We start from the raw sequence: 15,541 nt of genomic DNA on the forward strand, positions 1-15,541 counted from the left end.
ATAAATATATCAATCGGAAAAATAAAAAATAATACATACTCAAGTGGATATGTTCGACAACCACTACTTAGTGCAGTTGATATGTTATTGCCTCCCCTTGATAGATGTCTCATATTTGAGCCCCAAAAGGAATAGGGCTATAGATAGCTTCTAGATCTTTCTGTACTAACTCTAACATCCTGTTAATCCCCGCTAACATTCTTCTAAAAAGTTAATAAGTTCTCCAAAAACTCTTGCTATTACAAAACCTTAAATATATAACGGTCTTAGTTTTACTATTGTCAGCCCATTAAATTGACGATGAGACACTAAAAGACAAAAAATACGTATTTATATATATTTTTACACCATTTGATTCGCAGTCACATATTTATTATGGCTTGATTTTAGAATTTTTCATATAATAAAGCCTTGGATCCGTTGCGAATTCAAAAGGCTTACGTATGATATTGTGAACTGTAAAACCGGTCAAACCCAGAACATAGTATATATGTGAGGAACCTACCATATGGATGGATGGAGAGAGAGAGAGAGAGAGGTAGTCCTCCATATAGACAGACACAGAGAGCTTTGTTGAGAGAGAGATGGATAAATATGCAGAGGTGAGAGAAGCAGTGGAAGCAGTGGAGCTAGTGGACGCCCACGCCCACAATCTGGTGGCCCTCGACTCCACCTTACCTTTCCTCAACTGCTTCTCTGAAGCCACCGGCGACGCCTTATCCTACGCACCCCACACTCTCAATTTCAAGGTAACCCACATCAACAAATACACACACACATCCAAGCACACCTTCGTATTGGGTTTTGTATTTCGGATTCTAATCATTATCATATTTTTCTCCAATCATTGTTCCCATCTTTCTCTCTATCTCTCTCATTATTATCCTTATTTCCAATCATTATTATATTTCTCTCCACACTCATTACCTGCAAATTCAAATTCAAAATCCCGAAAAAAAAGGATTCTAATGACTATTCAAATGTATGATCGTTTTTTTAGTATGCAACCTTTGTGTATGTATAAATGTCTCTGTGCCCGTGTAGCATGTTAGTGATGCGTTGACCAGAAAACATTTACAACCGGTTTATTTCACGGGATTAGACTTTAGTATTTTCGAGCTGACCAAATATTTGGTGTTTGGTTAAAATATTTACTACTCGGATTAAACATTTCTGAAACAATACCAGGTGTGCATTTATTAGTCCGATTGCTATTTCTCTGTTGAGATTATGCATTTAGTAAGATTATATCCTTTCAGTACTAGTCCCGTCAAATAAATGGACCTTTATATTATTTGATGTGATGCTATACATGCAACCAAATGCATCACTTAGCGGGCTCCAAAACAGTAAGTTTGATAGGTTTATGTGAAATGCAACCTCAGATTCGTTGCGTGCACGAATACGATCACATACATCCAGGGGTGGACCCATTAAGGGTCCCATGGGAGCATGTGCCCCCACTCAATTCTCCGGAATAAATTTTTTTTTGGGATATTTCAGAGTGTTTGGACCAACTTACATGCACCTCAAACTATTTATGGGGATCAAACCTGCCTTCTACCACCGGGGGAACTGTTCTCATAAGAGTTGCACCTAGAATATTTCGAACCTAAGACCGTAGGAGGGAACAAACCATTAACCACCAGACCACTCCTTGGGGTTTAACTTTTCCAAATAACTTTGACACCCTTCTAATATAGTCTTAACATAATGACAGTGTCCTATAAAATTACACTTAATTTTCGTATGCAAACATTTAGTAAGCTTCTTTTTTGATCAGTAAAATTTACACATGTATTTTCTCCACGCTCAATTCTAGTAATCGTTATTGAATGGCCAATGTCTTCACTTATAGTAAATGTTATTCTAAGACGTTACACCTCAAAGAAATTTGTTGTAAGTTCACTTGAAAGAAACAATAACATACTAAGTAAAAGTGATGGATGACATTCACTATCCTTTTTTTATTTTATTTTATGAAATTCTTCTTTACCACCGTAAAAATTATGTGTCCCCACTAATGTAAATTCTTAGGTCCGCCACTGCATACATCATTGTATTTGTGTAAATGAAACAATATGGGAGGTTACAGAGGTTTCCAAGAAATGATCATGACTTTGGGATGATGATCCATTTTCTTTAAACTTGACTGAAGATTTTTTATACTTCAGTTGCAAAGTCTTGGCTTGAACAAAGACAAACTTGAGTGACTATAGTTTTCTGAATGCTGACAGTAGTAATTAATGGTTCTGAGAGTACGGCATTTCTATTTCTCATCAGCAATTGCTTCACCAATTATTGGATCAGATACTTGTTGCCTTTCTATCTCTATATCTATAATCACGTCAATGGAGCCCCACACGGTACACTCATGGGGGCATTTCATTAATTGATTCATTTATTATTTCCTCAAAGAGCATGTTCTTTCTTTAGCATTTGTAGACGCATACCGAAGTTCTGGGATTCCTTGTTTTTTTACTGATCTGTAGTTCGCTTAGACTTTAATGGGACAAGTTTTGTACTATCTATTTAGGCTACACGATAAATGGCTCGGAAGGGCCCATGACCCACGTACACGAAGTTTGCATGGTATAGTTCTTATTTAGGACCATAAAAATCCAACTCTTATTATATTTCAAGGTAAGATTCATTTAGATTTCTTCTCTCTACGTTCACCAGGAAGTTAAAGGCACTGCACAATAGGAATTAAAATGATAATGAACTTTGATAACGTTCGGGCTGGTTGAAGTAGGATGTGTTTTAAGATGTATTTGCAATTGAATAGTTCCGTTAATGGAAATTAAAACTTCAAACTGATGTTATTTTAGGAGCTACACTGGAGTCATTTTAGATTTTGGTTTTTCTATATCTAATGCAAAACAGATATGCTCCCTTTCTTAATGGCTCTTGTTTTGCATGAAAATTTTAAGAAATCCGCTATCTTTTTGAAGTTTCAACTATGAGGTCAAGTGAACCAGTTAGATGCTTGTAGAGAGGTGTCCAGTGTCCTGTATTCATGCATGCACACACGTACACGAAATATGCATTAAGCACCCCAAAAATCCATACTCCACCTTATGTGCATAAAGCAAGAGCAAGGTTCAATTGTTTTGGATGCTTCGTGGTGTCCAGAATGTTAATTTTCATGGATCTCTATTGTTACCGAATGTTTGATTACTTTGACCCCTCCTCGTCTTGTTTGAAGTTGTTTCTGTTTTCGAACTCACATCTGACGATATTAATTCCTGGGGTACAACAAAGGCATTGTGTAAAAGAATATGCTATGTCACTTGTGGTGCAACCCCATCTGGCAATCACATATGAAGACACAATGACATGTTTATTGCTAGATTATAATGAATATTCAAGAGTGCAGATTCATTCTGACGGCACTTGTTTCACTTTTCAGAGAGGTCTCAGGGATATTGCTGAGTTATATGGATCCGAGGTATCATTGCGTGGCATTCAAGAATACCGCAAGTGCAGTGGACTGCAATCCATAAGCTCATTATGCTTCAAGGCTGCAAAAATCGCTGCCATACTCATTGACGATGGAATTGAGTTTGACAAAATGCATGAGATTGAGTGGCATAGGAGTTTTGCACCTGTGGTCGGTAGAATTTTGAGAATCGAGCGCCTGGCTGAGAAGATTCTTGATGAAGTGAGATAATTCAATCTTTTCCTGAGGCATAGTTTTGGAAATACAGTATATGTGAATATGAACTTAAATTTTATGCTGGGGTTCCTTGATATGTCCAATGCAATTGAGTAGGAGAGTTGTGAGGTACCCTTTCTCTTGACATCTAGAAATTTTGGAAATTGGAAGAATGCAAATGTTTACTGCTATAAAAAGTAATGCTCTTGATGCTGCCATTTGCATTGGAAGGCAATGTAATTGGCTTTCTCATCCTTATGCGTTGCAAGATTTTGTGCTCTTGCCATCTTTGCCATTCCAGAATAAAAGTGCAGCAGCTGATTACATTCCATTGCCACTTGCCAGTGATCATTGGTGATCCCACACAAACTTAAAATTGAAGTCTCCTTTATTTTTAGTAGTTATTAGTTAGATACTTCCATAGTTTAGATAACAGTTTTTTTGGGTTGTTTGGATTGGTGTTTGAATTTTTTTTTGAAAAATAGTAGGGGTAATGAGTGGAGAGAGATAGAGAGAGAAATGTTGAAAGTAGGGGGAATCTAGGGGGAATTTTTTGAAAAATTCTTTTTGAAAAGGGAAGAGAACAATTCCGTCTTTCGAAATCCTTGTGCAATATAAATCGGACATCAAAGTTTGTGCTAATAAGTTATTCACAAAAATAGTTTGGTTGACTTGTAGATTCACGGTCTAATTGATTTATTGCTTATCTTAAGTTGTGGTAGTCCATAACACATAGCACGGTTTTTGTTGGGGGTTTGTTTATCTGTATTTATTTGTTCATCAAGATTTGCTTTGTCCATCTATCTGTGGTATTGAACAAACAGAACAACATCAAAGGCTTTGAGGTTTTAGTATCTGGGTTTTCTTTCCGTTTTTGTTTTCTAACTCGTATATTATTGTCAATAATTATTTGTTCTTTAGGGAAGGCCAGATGGATCTACCTGGACATTGGACACTTTCACTGAAACATTTACTGGGAAGTTAAAGTCATATCCTTGCCTATATTTTACCTTTTTGTATGGTTTCAATTTTCCGTTTCAGAGTATTCTTTGGTTATGTCATTAAGATTTGCTCAGTCTTGGGATGGAAAACCAAGGAAGAGTAAAATCAGGGGTGGAAAATGCAAGCGTGGGGTGTGTGGAAGAAGCGGTGGTTTCCCTTCGATCTTCATTTCTTTCTTGTTTCCTCCACTTGGCCAGATAGATTTTGGTGACCCAAAAGTATTCTGCTCCAGTCAACTTGGCCTCCATTTTCTTTTCATTATGGTTTAAAGCGAACAATTTTGTCATTTCCTCCCCGTTCCTTTACCGAGATTCCCTTCCTTCAAGTTTTTCCTCCTACCACATGGACTGTGCTGTATAAATGGAAGTTTTATTTTTTATTTTTTTGGTCATCGTATAAATGGAAGTTGCTGGTTCCATTTAGTTTCCTTATCCCATCCTACAGTTGCTGACAAAATTGTTGGCTTAAAAAGCATAGCTGCATACCGCAGTGGTCTTGGGATTAATACAAATGTCACAAGGAACGAGGCTCAAGAGGGTCTTGCTGAAGTTTTAAAAGGTGAGGATCACGATTTGAGATGGATTTTCATTCTGTTATTGTATTCACCACAGATTTTCTCAAATCTGGTCTGTTTTTACAGTTGGCAGTCCTGTTCGTATCACAGATAAAAGCTTCATTGACTATCTCTTTGTGCAAAGTTTGGAGATTGCCTTACAATTTAACCTGCCAGTGCAAATACACACAGGGTAATGTGTTAAGATTATCAACTATTTCTGGTTACTTCTTCACTTGTCCTATGGGGATAAATCATAGAGAGACTTAAGGCAAATCTGTTTTCTATCTTAGAGGTACTCGTTTGTCTTGCCTTCAATGCCTTTTGCATTGTTACCTTGTATCAGTTTCGGAGACAAGGATTTGGATTTAAGGCTCTCCAATCCCCTGCATCTCCGCACCCTTCTAGAGGACAAGAGATTCACTAAGTGCCGTTTGGTATTTTTACATGCATCCTACCCATTTTCGAAGGAAGCATCATATCTAGCCTGTGTTTATCCTCAGGTAAGATCTCAAACTCAAATGATCAATTATTTTGGGTGTATATCACTGTCGTTAAACCTTCAGGTCCTCTAACAAAGAATTGATTCACCTTCTAGGTTTACCTTGATTTTGGTTTGGCTATTCCTAAGCTTAGCGTCCATGGGATGATTTCCTCAGTCAAAGAACTTCTGGAGCTAGCTCCAATAAAGAAGGTGAGAACTCATTCGCTTCAAAGAAGTGTTAGACCAAGGAAGATATAATTCTGTACATAGTACCTTGAAAATGTAGAAATATTATTGTTCACTATATTCCTTGCCTCTGGAAATAAATAAATAAATAAAACAGAAGAGCAAAAGCAGAGATAAGTTTCTCAGGTCAGAGGCCATCAGCAAACATGTTTTTCTTCTTTTGGACTGAAGTTTAAGTTCATCTTTGTGGCATCCTGGGCCATGTTGTACAAAAGGCAACATTGCATAGCTTCAAATGCACAGCAAGTGGAGAGAGAGAGAGAGAGAGCGAGGGGGGGGGGGGGGGGGGGGGGGGGGGGGGGGAAAAAGAGGGGAAAAAGATAAGCGTGCCTGATTACCAATAGTAGTCATACACACAGCTAATTTCTGGGCTCTTTTCGATGGTTCTAATTTTAAACAAACTGTTATTTGTGTTTCAAATGAATTGAGAGTCTTTCCAAACCCTTAAAATTAGGTACCCATATATCTCCTAATATGCATCCATTTTTATTGCTTCTACGTTAAGAATGAAGAGTTCTTTATTTTCATCCTTGGTAAAATTTCTCCTTTTTCCTTTTGTGAAAATTTCACGCTGGAGTAAATCAATTTGCAGGTGATGTTCAGCACCGATGGCTATGCATTTCCTGAAACTTTCTACCTAGGTTGGTTTAAACAGTTTACCAGTTTTATGCTTCATCGTTTTTGTGATAAAATCTTGAAAGTTCTAGTTGGCCACTAGCCAATGCATCTTATTTTACTTGAATTGTTGTAACTCAAAGATACATTCCATTTCTCGAATGCATTGCATCCTCTCTTTGCAATTTTTTTCTATGCCTTCTGCAAAAGTTGTCCTCTCTTGTCCATCACATAGTGAATAAAACATGAAGAGGTGCAAAAGTGTTTTGGGAGTCGTAGTTTTTGGTCATCAGGGTTAAATTAAGGTTTTTCGTTGGTGAGGATTCAATTGCTGTCAGGGTGGAAAACCTTAATTTATATCGGCCAAACAACCAAAATACAAGTTTCCCAGTTCCTCTAGGAAAATAGGGCTGCAGGTTTTTTGTTGAACCTTGGTTTTTAACTTGTTATAAAGTAGTGGAAGAGAAGAAGGAGCTTCCTAGAGAGGTAAACAGGGATGGAATTATGTTGTCCCATGGGGGTGTTATGGCACCCCGAACTCTCACTTATCCTTTTGTACTTGGTGTTCAATGTATAGCCAACCTCTTCAATTAATCACACTGGCATCCCAATAATAAGTTTAAAAATCTGTCATAGTGTTTTGTTGATGAGTGTTCCTTCCCCTTTTAGAAGGATCCCACTTTCCTCTCTAAATCTTCTACATGATTGATATCTCTATACAATTGTTTATACAATATTAACTTGTATCCAGCATTTCGCCTAGCAAATCACCATTTTTCCCTCACGGGTTACAACGATGTTAGATTTTTTTGTGTGTGTAGATTTAGCTACAAGGATTGAAGTTGAAAACCCAGGTATAGTTGACGACGCATGGCACTTAGTAGTAGACTTGTAGTATAAGAGAGCTGGGATAATCTGACAATCGCTTTTGCTCGGCACCCCCCAATAACATAATCCTGGTTCTGCCAATTAAAAGAAAGATTTCGTGGATATACTCGAGGTTTAAATACTGAACATAGTTTGAAAGAGAGAAGGGAAGTAATTGTTATACTTGAGAAATTAAGAAAGCATTTCCAAGGCAAGTCTTTCATTCATTTTTCTGGTTTAAGCAGCAGTTGAGATTTCAGAATAGCTTTCTATTGTAGATTGAAATTAGTACGGGAGGTTTTACTCTCTAGTTTACTATTTTGCAGGTGCAAAGAGAGCACGGGAAGTTGTCTTCTCTGTTCTACGAGATGCATGTATTGATGGTGATCTTTCCATTCCTGAAGCCATTGAAGCAGTCAAAGACATCTTCTCAGAGAACGCAAAAAAGTTTTACATGACTAATCTAGATTTCACACCTTTGGATTCGAAGACCAATGTATCCACCAACTTTGTGAAAATAGGGTGTGATGCCCTACAACCGGATGTTGCTCTCGTTCGCATTATCTGGGTTGATACTTCTGGGCAGCACCGATGTCGTGTGAGTCACTTATTTTATATCTTTTGTTTTTCAATAACTTTATAGATCGGATATTGATACTTTTAGAAGTTTGACACAATATGAACAAATCTCAAAATGTTTGAACTGATACTTCTGAACAGCATAGGTGTCATCTGACAGTCATTTTCTTGTTCTTGGCTTTTTAAACCAGCTTTGGAGCTCCCTGAACAACAACCCTAGAGTAATGTGGCAGTTAACTGTGGAAAGAATATTTTAGTCTTTAGCTCAGTGGCTGGGAATGTGATGTAGACCATCTCAAAGTATCACATTCGCAGCCATCAACAAGATTGATTGCTGATCATATGTATTATAAATTGTCATATACATATCCGATTCGTTTGATTTTCTGCTTTGATCCCTTTATGGCTTTATCTATATAATTGCATGTGGGGTATGAGAAGATGAATACATTGGCATTTGGCCCTTGTTTCTGCAAGCCTCCTTGAAAGCCCTGAGCAAAATAATAGGGATGACGGAATACCCATTTAGTGGGTCCACAATTCCACGCATAACAGTTAATCACTTAGATCAGCTTGCTAGAGTAAGTTAAGTTTTATACAATTTGTTATCAGATGCTCACTAGAAGATAAAAAATATTAGCACAGTTTCCAAGGTAAAGGGGTTTGAATAACTTTTCCCTTATTTCACCTTCAAAGTTCGTAGCTGGAAGTGATTAAGTGGTGTTTATTCTACCTTAGGCTTGTTTTTTAATCGAGCCCGTATGTGATATATACTTCATTATGTAGACATGTTGGGAGATTACTAGAAGAGTCCATTGTTTTAATGAATTTTAGATTGTGTATTGAACAACCTCGTTGGCTTCATATTGCTTGAATGCTGTTCATTCTTTAAAATGATTTTCAGGTTGTTCCAAGAAAGCGCTTCCATGATATTGTTATAAAGAATGGTGTAGGTCTAACAGTTGCTTGTATGGCTCTGATTTCTGCTGTTGATGCTCCTGCTGATGGTACTAATCTAGGTGGTGTGGGTGAGATCAGACTGATTCCTGATTTACCAACCAAGTGTAGAATTCCTTGGTACTTCAATTTCACTCATAAGGATTATGTATTACCTTTCCATCTGCATCTTAACAAAACGTTTTTGACCTTTTATCTCATTATTTTTTCAATTTGCAAAATGCAATTTGCATTTCAAGGTTAATAACCAGTTGTCAAAACTTGGAGGGGGAAAAGATAGGAAAAACAAGACTCTCATCTAGTAAACAGAGGATGTACTCCAAGGAGCAAGAGCCTATGAGGCTGTTTTGAAATTATGAATTTGGCCAGTTTTTAATCAACTCATTTGTAGACCAGAGAACTAGACATGTGTCGCGATCAAATCAAATCCACCAAAAAGTTGATCAAGTTTACTTGCCTATTGAAGTTTTATTATGTTGCTCCGCAGCCCTTGTGGAATATATTCATGCAACACATGCATATGTCAAGCGTGTTTGGGCGATATTAATCGTATTTTTTTTGTCTATTTATTTTTTTTGTCCTCAACAGGTCAAAACAAGAGGAAATGGTTTTGGCCGACATGCATCTTAAACCTGGTGAAGCTTGGGAGTACTGCCCAAGAGAGGCATTACGTAGAGTTTCAAAAGTTTTGAAAGATGAATTCAACTTGGTAGGCTTGATGCTTTACTTATGTGAAATACAGTCACATGCAACTTCTAAATGTAAATATGCAGGTGATGAATGCAGGTTTCGAAAATGAGTTTTATCTCTTAAAGAGTGTATCAAGGTATTTGAAGCAATTGTTCGAATGCCTTCTCTTACTTCTGAGTTTCCAGTCTGTATTATAATTAGATACCTATAAAATTGGGCAGGGAATTGAAAGAAGAATTCATACCATTTGACTCCACACCCTACTGTTCTACATCAGCATTCGATGCTGCTTCCCCTATGCTCCATGAAGTTGTAGCTGCTCTCCAGTCTTTGAATATTCCTGTTGAACAGGTGTGTTGTTATCTATTTGTACTGGATTTATGGGTGGTTATTGTGTTGAGGATAGCCAAATGTTGATTTCATTTCCAGTGGCTCAACCATGTGAGAATACCAAGGAGGCAGTTTCTGTGACTTACAAATATGAAAGATAATGGGAACACATGAGGAGCATAATCGTGGCAATAACTCTCTTAAACACATGCTTTTGTGAACATACTTATGTATGGCACATGCTACCCGATTTACTAAGCATGAGTATCTTTCTTTCTTTTTTACTCCAATACCATTGGACTAGGAGTAGTAGGTGCGCTGTCCATTTTGATGATTCGCAACTGTTATATGGGGTTCCTATTTGGTGGTTGGTCTTGTTGATCATTGAGAGCTACACTTCTTCGGAGCCCTTATCAAGAGAGGGCATCAGTAGATGCTGTAGTCGAAGAAGGGGCACTATTTTCTCATTTCATGTCGAATAGTAACAAATGGGGTCGTTGGAAGACACTGTTGAGGAACAACCTCTGATTTTCTTTCCTTTATACTATGGATTCTGTTCCCCACATTGGTTTAACTATTTTCTCAAAAATTAGTATATGAGCCTGGGCGGCCTCTACACTCATTGCCATTGGTTTTGAGTTGGATGATTTAACATGGTACTAGAGCAAGGTTTTGGAGAATTTGTTCTCCCTTGTTTGTGCCATAACTTCCTGTTGTTTGTTGTGATCCATGTGTTATGGATCATTTGTTTACCTCTCCACATGTGAGTAGGGGGTCACAAGTGCGGGGGAGTGTTGGAGTTCGCCCCATATTGGTTAATTATTTCCTCCAAAACTAGTATATGAGCTTTGCGGCCTCTCCACTCATTGCCAATTGGTTTTGAGTTGGATGCTTCTAACAAATTCCTTATTTATAGTTTGCAGTTTCTAACTGTCTCGAGCCTAAAGTCACCTTTTGTTGGTTAGAAAAAGGTAATTGTGGGAAAAATAGTAGGGAAAGGAAGATAAGTGGGAAAGTGCAGGAGAAAGTAATAAGAGAACGGAGAAGATGGAGAGCACGAGAGAAGTGGCGTGATAGCACCTTTGAACTAGGCGGTAATAAAGAATGGAGAACCAAAAAGAAAGAAGAAAATAGTAAAGAGACTGGATAAAAAGATTACGTGGATTTGTGTGTGTGTGTGTGTGTGTGTGAGAGAGAGAGAGAGAGAGAGAGTGCATTTCCAGTGTTATTTCCATCTTACTGTATTCAAGGGGCTTAACCTTGTTTTAGCTTCATTGAGTTCTTATTGCTTTTTTAAATATTGTAGCTTCACGCCGAAGCTGGGAAAGGTCAGTTTGAAATCGCATTTGGATACACTACTTGTACTGATGCTGCGGACAATGTAGTTTTTGCACGTGAGGTTGTTAGGGCTGTTGCAAGGAAACATGGGTTGCTGGCCACTTTCATGCCTAAGTAGGTGTATAAGTTTCTCTTGACACCTTAGTAGAATTTCTTTACAGGAAGTTAATAGTTCAGTGTTGTATATTACAAGAAATTTTTGTGTTACATATATAAGCTCTTCGTACTAGACCATCTTGCAATTTGAACTTTATATCTTTAGTCTATCCTTCTTTTCAGTCAATGCTTTTGTTCTCTTATGTTTACATGATGAAAGAAATTCTTCATGATTTCAAATAACCACCTAACTGCTTTTCTCCATGTAATTTTAGGTTTGCATTAGACGATATTGGTTCTGGATCTCATGTGCATATCAGTTTGTGGGAAAATGGGAGAAATGTATTCATGGCATCGAGTGAAGACTCTAGGCACGGAATGTCCAAGGTTGGGGAAGAGTTCATGGCAGGGGTTTTAGAGCATCTTCCATCAATTCTGGCCTTTACAGCACCAGTTCCGAACAGGTTTCCTTTTATTTTGTTTCAATTAGTGATTCACCCTGCTACTTTTTTCCCTTTATGTTCTTTTTGTTAATTTGTCTTAGTAAAGTTGCATTGGCTACAGATATGATTCCTAAGCATGCTGTTGTAAATGGAAATTGGATGTTTGTTCGCGCTTTTAACTCTCCATCTTCAATTGCACTATGCTTCAATCTTGTGAAAAGCACAGATTTATTGCAGTCACCGTTGGGAATTACAATCCTCATAATCATTCCATTATCAACAGACGGACCCTTTCATTTCTTCCCCACCAAATTTTGAAGCTACCGAATACTCTTTTTTATGCATTTACCTTTTCTACTCTGGAATGTGTATATGTTCAACTCATTGGACTAGACCACACAAAAGCAGAGACAGAAGGGTTGGAGCAGAATATATGGTTTCTTTCCATATCAAAAGAGCAGATAGTATAGTTTGTTCTCTTTATGTCCCTATTGAACTGTTTCTGTAGTTATGATCGCATTCAACCCAACACTTGGAGTGGAGCATACCAGTGCTGGGGAAAAGAAAACAGAGAAGCTCCACTAAGAACTGCATGCCCACCTGGAGTTCCAGATGGTGTTGTGAGCAACTTTGAGATTAAAGCCTTTGATGGATGTGCAAATCCCCACTTGGGGCTGGCTTCAATAATTGCTGCGGGGATTGATGGCCTCCGAAGGCATCTCACTCTTCCTGAACCCATTGGTAAGACTATATAGTAGTTTTTCCATGCATTACTAAATATTTTAATGTTATTGTGACATTACTCATCTTTTAGGCATGTCATCCATATTTGTGACTCCGTCTAATGATTCTTTATCAATAAGTCATACCGTGTTTAATAGGCATAAGTTTGTAGTATAGTACATCTATGAAAACTTCTGCAGCTCCAATCTCCTTCAAGCCCTCGGTCTGTTTGCCAACTGGATATAGAGGTCGGATATGCTATCCCCTTGGATAGGATATCGCCGGATATAGACGGTGGATAGAATATCTCCCAGAATTGTATGTCCGCTGTTGCCGGATATAATCACACCACCACCCCCATCCGTATTATATCTGCCCTTATATCCAGCCTCTTAATTAGGAAAATGCCACCTCTCCTTTTAATTCTATATCCCCTACTCATATCCATTCCAAAACAAACTAAGCATATCATTATCCCCTCTTCTATAAATTACTCAAACAAACCATCCACGACATATTCCCCTAGCAAAAGGCCCGTTACATTCTAACTGTATTCTGACTTTTACTTTCTAACTGTATCTCAATTCTGAACTGAAACTTGGAGTTCAGATGTGAGTCTTGTCTCTTCATTCCTCTCAATTCAGTGTTCATATTCCACGTTGTCGGGTCAATATGACCCAGCTGGTGCCTTTTTTCACTAGCTTGGAAATTCAAAATGGTACTGTGACCTTATTGTTCATAAGGCCTCTTGGAACTCCCTCAAGTATGACGTCACCTTAACAAGTGCATAGCCCGAATGGGTGTTTTTTCACTATCCGCACTTTTAGAATAACCCATAGTTCGCAAAAGATATTCTGAATGCACTGAGGGTTTTCATAATTTCTACTACATTGTTGTCCGGCATATAAAAGGTAGTAACTTGAGATATATTAGTTATTTTAACAACTTCTGCTTCTTTCAACAACCTTTTATGGAGCTAACATTCAATTCCTACTCTCACTTGCCAATGCATCATATTTACTTGCAAATTGGTTGTAAATTTATGATCATAATTGGGTATAGGCTTTTGTTTCTAAGATTGAAGAAACTATCATATGACATATTACTGACATTGTTGCTCATGACAGATACAAACCCTGCTAGCCTTGACTCAGAACCTCAAAGATTGCCAAGGTCTCTTTCAGAATCAGTAGAAGCACTTGAGAAAGATGGTGTTTTCAGAGATTTGATAGGTGAAAAGCTTTTGGTTGCTATAAAGGGAGTACGAAAGGTATGTTGCAATTATACCCGTCTACGGTACTCTGGAGGGACATTAGTAATAAAACCCCGCTTAAACTCCTTATTTGGTGGGTGAATTTTCTTGTTCCAATTTTCGAATCTCTCTCTCAATTACCCAATTTTCATTCTTCTTTAATTCAACATCTAAATTGGTGATTGCAGGCAGAGATTGCCTTCTACTCGCAAAACAAAGATGCATACAAGCAACTCATACATCGCTATTAAGTTGAATATTCCGCCCTTTTGAGAGCAAGGAATGAAGGTGGTTCTTTTTTCTGTATTTTTCCACTTTCGTTGTGTTGAAGTCTGGTGTCACAAGACGAGAAATAACAGCAGCTATGCATGTTAGATTCTAGCAATTTGTAATGGTTTTCTCATAATAAAGGCTACTCTTTGTGGTTCTTTGGTCCTTCCACTTTTCATCAATTAAAAATTCATGGTTGTGATGTATACCATTCACAATATTAGAATAGCCAGTTGGTTTCTCATTTTCGATACACTAATTACGAATCGGAAAAGTTTAGTGACAATGCATTTTTTATTTCATAGACACGAGTGAGGTGGTCCACACACAAGTTTGTGTGGAGCCCAACACACTTGTGTCTATGGAGTATAAAATGTGGTGTCAAAATGAAGTGTAGGAGCACTGCTCGAATGAATCCACTAAAGAAATCCAACCTCAAACTAACTGCAATGTATGTACTTAAAGATGTCACCAACAATGGATCATTGTCAAAATTTTCATGCATCTAGAAGTGATTGAATCCCATGATCTAGTGCCATGAAGTTTGTACTGCTTTTTGTTACGAAAATAGAAACAATTGAATTGCAATGTTTGTCTTCACAATAATATGGTTTATGCGTAATTACTCCCATAAATTGTTGATAGTGGTGGATTACTCCCATAAATTGTTGATAGTGGTGGATTATAGCATTCGGGCAGGCATCGTGAACACTACAATGACATATGGCACCAATATGTTGTTGTTTGAACACTAAGAGACAAAAAAGATATAAATGAAATATGGATGACAAAAGTGACACCAGAACGTACCTTGGAGACTGTGTAGCAGTAAGATACATCACAAAATCAGTAATTTTTTGCACTCTTTCTTATCGAAGTTGTTTTTTGGAAATCAAGCCATTGCATGTAAGAAGAAAGATCTAATAGGTTACAGAGTGCCGATACTTGCTTTATAGGTAAGCCATTGGGAGGGGAGCCAGTGAGCACACGAAATATCTTTCCAATTACACCCAAACTCCTAATAACATAAACAATAGCTTAAACTTCTCATGCTATTGCATCCTTGTTTACCAAACATCAACAAATTTTGCCTTCTCTTAAGCGTCATCATGACATCTACAAAGTTTGCTATTTTCTCGTCTCTTATCTCTCAAACGTAATAATGGAAGAGAAAAATTTTAAACTTTCCTTTCTTTTTGCTTCCTTTCTTCATGTTTCAAACAAAACATAAGGTCTAGGGTTTGGGGAAAATGTTTCTATTGCAGCATACCTTTTGTCCTCTAGGTATAGCAAGAAACCCTAAATCCCCTAGCTGCCACATATAAAGTGAACTCCATCAGGATTGGGTGGTTGATTGAATATTATTGTTTGTTTTATATTTTTAGTTTCATCCAATATCTCAAAGTCTAAATGGTGTAATATACTTTGCATTGGAGTT

General features: G+C 37.6%; 1 protein-coding gene and 1 long non-coding RNA gene across 2 annotated transcripts; one reads left to right on the top strand and one right to left on the bottom strand.

Moving 5' to 3' along the window:
* The first annotated feature begins 450 nt into the window (after positions 1-450).
* LOC131320972 (protein fluG) lies at positions 451-14,321 on the top strand. Its single transcript, XM_058351923.1, has 18 exons — positions 451-749; positions 3,413-3,664; positions 4,580-4,657; positions 5,113-5,218; positions 5,301-5,406; positions 5,560-5,716; positions 5,812-5,907; positions 6,536-6,584; positions 7,752-8,023; positions 8,909-9,081; positions 9,550-9,670; positions 9,735-9,787; positions 9,873-10,002; positions 11,288-11,433; positions 11,691-11,879; positions 12,367-12,599; positions 13,709-13,851; positions 14,022-14,321. The coding sequence occupies exons 1-18, from the start codon at positions 585-587 to the stop codon at positions 14,082-14,084; spliced, it is 2,532 nt and encodes an 843-aa protein (XP_058207906.1). The 5' UTR covers positions 451-584; the 3' UTR covers positions 14,085-14,321.
* LOC131320975 (uncharacterized) lies at positions 3,690-5,222 on the bottom strand. Its single transcript, XR_009198427.1, has 2 exons — positions 5,113-5,222; positions 3,690-4,657 (listed from the first exon to the last, which is right to left on the bottom strand). It is a non-coding gene; the product is annotated as an uncharacterized LOC131320975 (long non-coding RNA).
* Positions 14,322-15,541: the final 1,220 nt, after the last annotated feature.

Source organism: Rhododendron vialii, chromosome 3a (genome assembly GCF_030253575.1).
Source record: "Rhododendron vialii isolate Sample 1 chromosome 3a, ASM3025357v1".
Taxonomy (NCBI): Eukaryota; Viridiplantae; Streptophyta; class Magnoliopsida; order Ericales; family Ericaceae; genus Rhododendron; species Rhododendron vialii.